The following is a 7,722-nucleotide window of genomic DNA, read 5'->3' on the forward strand; positions in this document are numbered from 1 at the left end:
AGGAAAGGCGACATGGCTGCGGTGAACGTAGCAGCTTTGCTGTTCATCGTCATGTACTACTTCGCAGTCGTGGTCGTCGGCGTCTGGGGAGGCCGCAAGGGGGCCCCGACTGAGGGCCACTCGATCGGCTCGCACGGATTACGCGTATCCAAGCGGAAGAGCGACGACGACGACTTCCTGCTCAGGCTGTTCGTCGCCAACCGGGAGTTGCCGCGGCTGCTCGGCGTCGCGTCTATGACCGGTGAGTAAAATGACAGTGTTGTATATTGCGCGTTCATGGCCTCCAAGATACCGCGCGCTGGTTGTCGTGCACAAATCTCGGAGGCGCTGGCTAGACCAGGGCCTCTTAGACTGCGCGCGCTGGGAGCTTTAGCGACGGCCGTGCATTCAGCGCGTTCCCCAGTAAAAAAGTGTAATATGACGAGTGCATTTGGTGGCCCCGAGTGGCGCTGTTAGACGGGGATGGATAGGGAGCCTACATGCAAGCAGCGCTTGGATGTAGGCTCGCTTGGATGTAGGCTACCTAGAGATGGAAGCGAATGGAAGCATTAATGGGTCAGCAGTCGAGATAAGCTAGATCCGTGTAATCTAGAATGGCATAAGCTAGAATGGCCGCGCGACTGGCCGCTCGAGGCACTTTGCGTGCATTTGCGGGCTTCTTTCACGCTTGGAAAAACACTTTTATGTAGCACGTATTGAGCACCAGAAAGCTGTATCGGTAGTTTTTCATGTTGCTCTACAAATTTCTCATTGACACTTTGATAATTGGGACAGTACTGCTCGAGTTAGATAATTAATTACAATTACCTAATTAAATTTCAGTAGCGCAAAAATTACTGGCGGCAACTCCACTGCACTGGAAAAAATACACACCAGGTTTGCTTCGCGTAACGCCGTTCCTCTTTTTTTAAATCGTGCTGCGTGATAGCTGGGACACCCTGTATACCAAAATACTTGGGGACCCTCACGGCAAAGCCGTCGGCGAAAATTCGACTGTCCATATAATTGCTATCGCAATAAGAATAACTGGCGATTTTTTTCCATTAGCTACCCGGAGATTGTGATTTCGTACGCAGATAATTTGCGCCTTTGCAGGAATGCATCTACGGATGCGGTACAACGGCGTCACAAGGCGATTTAAAGAATATATGTGCGTTATAAGTAAATACAAAATAAGAGAACGAAAAACTGGGGCACATATGCAGTGCACTATATTTTGTAAAGCGTTTCTAGAACTTCTTAAGTCTTAAGTTTTCGATAGATGTCCACCCGATTCTAATTAGTATTCTTGCTGTTACAGCAACCTGGGTTGGAGGCGGCTATCTGAATGGCACTGCCGAGGCAGTCTACAAGTACGGCATCGTCAACTGCCAAGCTCCGATTGGCTACGCGATGAGCCTGGTTCTTGGTAAGTTTATGGCCGCCATCCTGCTCCTGTGAATAGAGGGCGCGCCGCACAGCGGCTGTAATGTTGTAATGGATGCCAAACATTCACCCACCCAGGTAGGCAGGACCGTAGGGAACGTCCAGCGGCCTTCCATAGGCACTAGGTTTTCAAAGTTGAGGGGAATGCTAACTCATCAGTGGTCGAGACTAGCAAGAGACACTCGGAGTACTGGTGAACAAAAAAAAAAAAAAAAAAAAAAAAAGCCGGCAGATTGCACGCCCTGTGGGAATCTATGTTATGCGAAGTTGTGTGCGGGGAGCATACCAAGTTAACGAAACGACCATGAAAGCACCAAGACGTAGGCTGATCTTTCATGACCTACATGACACGCATGCCATGACATTCATGTCATGAGTCCTCAGGAGTCCCTTTAGCTACACCTAAGAGACCTTAAGGCGAAAGCATTAGTCATGCTCATGATTGTGACTTCGACCATCAACCTTGAGCATTTTCCTTCACTTAATAGTACATCCGAACCCATTCCATTGGTTTTTGAGTGTTAATCTTTTTCGCTGAGTTATTCTCATTTTAGCTGACTCATGGGCATGACTATTCCTTCTACTACAATCCTTTAGTGTTTCTTTCACTTAGTGCCCATGCCCGAAACCATTTCAGTGGTTTTTGAGTATTAATCTTTTTTCGCTGAGTCATTGTCATTTCTGCTGCCACATGCTGATGACTATGACTTCTACCATCATCCTTTAATGTTTAATTCACTTAGTACACATGTCCGAACTCATTTCAATGGTTTCTGAGTGTTAATCTTTTTTCGCTGAGTCATTGTCATTTTTGTTCAGTCATGGCCGGTCACGACTATCACTTCTACCATCATCCTTTAATGTTTCCTTCGCTAAGTACCCACGTCAGAACCCATTTCAGTGACTTTTGAGTGTTAATGTTCTTTCGCTGAGTGATTGTGATTTTTGCTCAGTCATGGTAATGACTATGACTTCTACCATCATCCTTTAGTGTTTTCTTCCCTTAGTGCCCACGTTCCAACCCATTCCAGTGGTTCTTGAGTGTTATTCTTTTTTCGCTGAGTCACTGTCATTTTCGCTTAGTCATGCTCATGGCTATGACTTCTACAAGCATCCTTTAGTGTTTCTCTCACTTTGACCCACGTCCGAACCCATTTCAGTGGTTTTTGAGTGTTATTTCTTTTTCGCTGTGTCATTATCATGACCTACCATGTACGTTCATCATACACTCCTGTCATACTATGTCAATTTCGGTACCTACCAAGTTAACGAAACGACCATGAGAGCACCAAGACGTAGGCGGCTCTTTCATAAGATACATGACACGCATGTCATGACATTCATGTCATGGCATATAATTTATGTTCGTCATATACTTTTGTCATAGTATGCCAATTTTGGTGCATACCAAGTTAACGAAACGACCATGAGAGCACAAAGACGTAGGCGGCCAGATAGATAGATAGATAGATAGATAGATAGATAGATAGATAGATAGATAGATAGATAGATAGATAGATAGATAGATAGATAGATAGATAGATAGATACTGTCAAAGTAGCAAATGTTCGCCAAGAAATGCTTCACATTTAAAAAATATCGGGAAGAGATTGAACCGGCATCGTTACAGGCATAGGTAAGTTTACAATACAAATATAGAGGTTTAACGAAGAGGAAGTTAGACAGAGGCAAAATGGTAGACTTCAATAGGTGTAGTAAAACGTTATTAGCTCACGCATGCTGAGTAAATATTTGTCACCGGCCCTTTTATAGGGGATTCCGTCCGAAATCATCATCTTATGCGTATGAAGCATGCGAAAAGTTTCTACACCTCTGAATGCGAAGCCACCACTTCGCTCGGCGCAAGCTTTCGTGCCAAATGTCATGAAACAAAACACCCACAGCGCATGCCTTTTTTGTTAAAACTTCTCAGACTGAAATATTAAAAGTACGAAAAACATTGTCGCAGTTTCACCCGAAAGGCGAAGCATCAATTGCAATAGCAAATTAGTAGAGAGCTATACGGAGTAAGGATAGTAGTTTTATCAGCTGTATAAACTTGGACATGCAGCAGCACCAGCAACGCGCAGAACTGTTGTCCACGCCGTCGGCGTTTTGCCCGCGTTTGCACCGAACGCGCGAGGCGTTTTTTATATAAATATACATTTGGTGCCACAGCTAAACGTCGCGTCCCCTCCCTCCCTCCCGTCCCCCCACAGCCTTTCGCGCGACGGATAAAGTCGCGTTTGCGCTCTATAAATGGAAAGGAGGAAATAGACGCTTAATTCTGCAGCCCTTCAGGGAGCACGGCGCAGAACGCGCGTTTGCTCTCCGACGCGCGTTCGCTCCCCGTGAAAGCGCGCGTCCCTCGCGCCCTTTCACTCGCACATACAGCGTCCGGAGCGCGGCGACGATTTCATCGCCGTTGACGTCATACGGAACCTCACGGCGACGGCGACGCCAATGGCAGAAATCCGCTTTTAGAGTGTCCATATAATTGCGCAATAAAATTAATGAGCCATTCCACTCTGTGATGGTGGATGACCAGTGGAGCACACGACACAGATGTGACAGCCCCTGTTAGCAATATTTAGAATTCTTGTTTTATTTTTTTTTTCATTTTTGCGGCAAGGTACTAAAGCTACGAAGCTGCGGTTTAAAACTAATAAAGGTACATGAATAAAATTTTACGTCCTAAATGGAAATTCCTTAAACTCTACTTTATCCAAAATTTTGCTTCCTTGAGCATGTAGTTGCCGGGCTGTTTACAACAGAAGATTGCGATATTTGGCAATTTTCAGAAGCAAATTATCAAAAAAGTTAAAATTCTAAATTATTTTGCTACATCTAGGAACCAGATAAATATGTCCTAAATCTACAGAGCAAGCCGCAATGCAGTAAGTGCGGTATTTTATTCTAAATATGGTCACAAGTAAGACACAGTTCGCAAAAACCATGTATCTCATGCTTGTTCTTGAACATTTATTTCTAAATCACAATAATCAATTTCTTTATATTATATATAGTTGGAATCTACAAGAGCTTTTTATGGTATATACCACAACTTTATATCCTAAGTAAAAGAGCCGCCACGGTTACTCCAAAAGTACTGAAAACGAGGGGCTCGTGCCGCCGGAGTGGAACCACCACCTTAAGCGTCCTCCAATTTTTTTACTTCTGAGCGTGGGGTGTATCAACGATTCCAGCGATGCCCTCTCTCTTCTGCGCAGGCGGCGCTTTCTTCGCGAACAAGATGCGGCTGACAGATTCGCTGACGATGCTGGATCCGTTCCAGACGCACTACGGCCGCTGGACGGGACTGATGTTCTGTGTGCCGGCCGTGCTGGGCGAGATATTCTGGACGGCTGCCATACTAGCGGCTCTGGGCAAGTGGCTGTGCGCGCTCTTCGCGGTGATGTGGCGGCTGCGACATATACCGCTGTTGAGCTATACAGGGAGTTCGAGGGCCTGCTGAGCACGAGGTCGCGGGATCGAATCCCGGCCACGGAGGCCGCATTTCGATGGGGGCGAAATGCGAAAACACCTGTGTACTTAGATTTAGGTGCACGTTAAAGAACTCCAGGTGGTCCAAATTTCCAAAGTCCCGCACTACGGCGTGCCTCATAATCAGATCGTGGTTATGGCACGTAAAGCCCCATGATTTCGTTTTTTTTTTTTTTTTTGAGTTCGAGGGTTACATTACCCGAATGCTAAGAAAAATGGCACTTTCGTCTGTGTCAGAGCTGTGACAGCGATATATCAAAGTTTAGCGTAGAAGTCGAGCTCTTCAGTCGAAGTGTCGCAATTCTGCCCACCTTGCAACTGGCGGTTGAGCAGCAGAGACAACGGAACATCGCCGTGGCAGCTGTGATGAGATGATGAGAAGCGTCGCCAGAGGCGTTGCAGGCATCACATCTCGATAGTGCACGATATGAGGCCGGTAGAAAACCGTGGGCGTTTGTTTGCGCCCAGTGAAGGTACTAGATTGTTTATCATGACTGTCCGTCCTCATAGACCAGGGCCGGTATTTTGTAGCGATGACTTTAAAGTAATAATGCCTTTTCGCGCTTATCGCGCTTTGTCAGTGGTCAGAGCGACGGTCCGCTCGCGTAATCAACGGGATCAGCCGGCCGTGAGCGGTGGATGATAAGACTATTCTAAAATAAGTCATCGCTACAAAATCGCGGCCCAGGTTGGCACACAGCTGCTCAGAACGATAATGTGCGTACGCGCAGCTGCCATGTCAGCAGCGGAAAGCAAAACCTGTACCTGGGCCGGTATGTTGCAGCGATGCCTTTCCGCTAATAATGCCTTTTCGTGCTTATCGCGCTTTGTCAGTGGTCAGTGCGGCGGTCTGCTCGCGTAATCAACGGGATGAGCCGGCCGTGAGCGGTCGATGATAAGACTAGTATAGAATAAGTCATAAGGCATCGCTACAAAATTGCGGCCCTGGCTCCTTTGCCGAGCCAAGTAAGCGTACCTTGACAGAGCGTGCACTTGGCTTTGTCGTTTTTGCAGCTAAACGTACTGCGCGTCTCTGGATATCTCCTAACGTGCTTATCAGACAAGGCATCAGCCTCTTCGCCTTAAATACTCGCCTTCGCATGGCTTGACCGCGCACGCGCAGCACATCACGTGACCTGCAGCCCCCAGGCGCTATGCCGCCAACAACATCTAGATAGAACAAGGCCTGTTCACTCCGGTCCATGACGTCATGCTACCTGGCCCGAAATTTCCATTGCCATGCCTGGCGTGTCAAAAGTGGTTACGTTGAAATCACCACAGCTTACTCGGGAGTATCCCTATTAGATTCTATGGCAGTCGGGCCAGTTAGCATGACGCGTGGACCGGAGTGAAGAGGCCTTGTGCTAAAAGTGGTGTTGGCTGCCGCGCATGCACCATCGATGCGGATACTGCATCGCGACGGCGCGGGTGGCGGCGGCGCCGACAGTGTGAACCGCGCTTCAAATGTCAGGTATAATTCCTATGGCAATAAAATGTTCAAGCAACCAAAAATACAGCAAACTTGCGCAACCTTGCAAAATCATTGCCCCCCCCCCCCCTTTTTTTTTTTTTTTTCTTTCAGCGAATCTGGCGCTTTCGAGGAGCAGCATTAAAGATTTCAGTTGCCTGTAACCAAAACACGCATTTCAAAACGCGGCCGTACATGACTCAGTTGTGTCAAACCTTACCCGCACATAACGTTTTCGGGCACTTGTTTACCAAGTTTTTAGCAAAGACCGTAATTAAACCACACACCTTTAACTATTTCCCACAGAACCCATATCCTGCCCTCAATTTCCACGTAAGGTAAACAAGGTGACTAGTTTAGGTCACCAAGGGCCACGCGGGCGCATCGTTATAACGCATGAAAATAGAGGAATATTTGCGTGCCGGCGTGTCACCTATTTGCTGCACCTACTGGTTGACTACAAGCAGGCGCAGTTGTAGGTCTTCGTGGGAGGCTTAAAGTGCCGTTGGCTTAATTGGTTTGATCATGATCACTAGTTCTCTTTGGAAACGCAAATGCACACTAATATCAATCAATCACTCAATCAATCAATTGATAGATAGATCAATCGATCTGATGCCTGGAACATGTCTTGCTCTTCTTGCGTCCTTTGTGCACGCAAAGGATAAGCGCACGGCGTTGCCTGCAGTTGCCTACAGTTATTCATGCGTCTTGGCGTGCAGGCGACACGGCGAGCGTGATCATCAGGGTTGACTCTCGGTACTTCATCATCATCTCTGCGTTGATAGTCTTCTTCTACACGTCACTCGGTGGTCTCTTCTCGGTCACGTACACCGACGGCTTCCAGCTCGCCACAACCGCCATACTGCTGGTGAGTCGTACGTTGCGGGTGACACCAACATGACAACGGCAGACCATGTAGGAAGGCATGGTTACGAGCCTAAGGTACATGTCGGGACGCATTTTGAAGATGACCGAAACATGACCTTCAAGCAAGAAACATAGTGGTGATCTATAGACCCTTTTCACGGTTATCCCATGGGCGCCACCATGATTGATCACGTGGTAACGCTTCCCTTGGTTGCCTCCGCATTTACAATGGATGTGAATGACGCTGGTACGGCTGAGCAAACCACTGTTTGGTCAGATATCGTAGACGGTGTCTGGGTGGACGACATGAAGCTCTGGCTGCAGCTTTAGAGGACATGTAAGCTAATTCGGAGCTCATTACACCTTGTCGAAACGTTTCAAGCAGCGTATGCATTGCTTTTACTAAGCAGGGCTAGTAGTACGCTCGTGTATTCCGAAATGTCCAAACGTTTCGA

At 47.3% G+C, this 7,722-nt stretch overlaps 1 protein-coding gene across 1 annotated transcript; it reads left to right on the forward strand.

Annotated features, from left to right (window-relative positions):
- On the forward strand, positions 1-7,301 carry LOC119445064 (high-affinity choline transporter 1). The gene is made up of 4 exons (XM_049664858.1): positions 1-241; positions 1,301-1,408; positions 4,656-4,883; positions 7,120-7,301. Exons 1-4 carry the CDS (start codon positions 13-15, stop codon positions 7,299-7,301), a joined length of 747 nt encoding a protein of 248 aa, XP_049520815.1. The 5' UTR covers positions 1-12.
- The last annotated feature ends 421 nt before the right edge of the window (positions 7,302-7,722 follow it).

The sequence above is a fragment of the Dermacentor silvarum genome, chromosome 3 (assembly GCF_013339745.2).
Source record: "Dermacentor silvarum isolate Dsil-2018 chromosome 3, BIME_Dsil_1.4, whole genome shotgun sequence".
Classification (NCBI taxonomy): Eukaryota; Metazoa; Arthropoda; class Arachnida; order Ixodida; family Ixodidae; genus Dermacentor; species Dermacentor silvarum.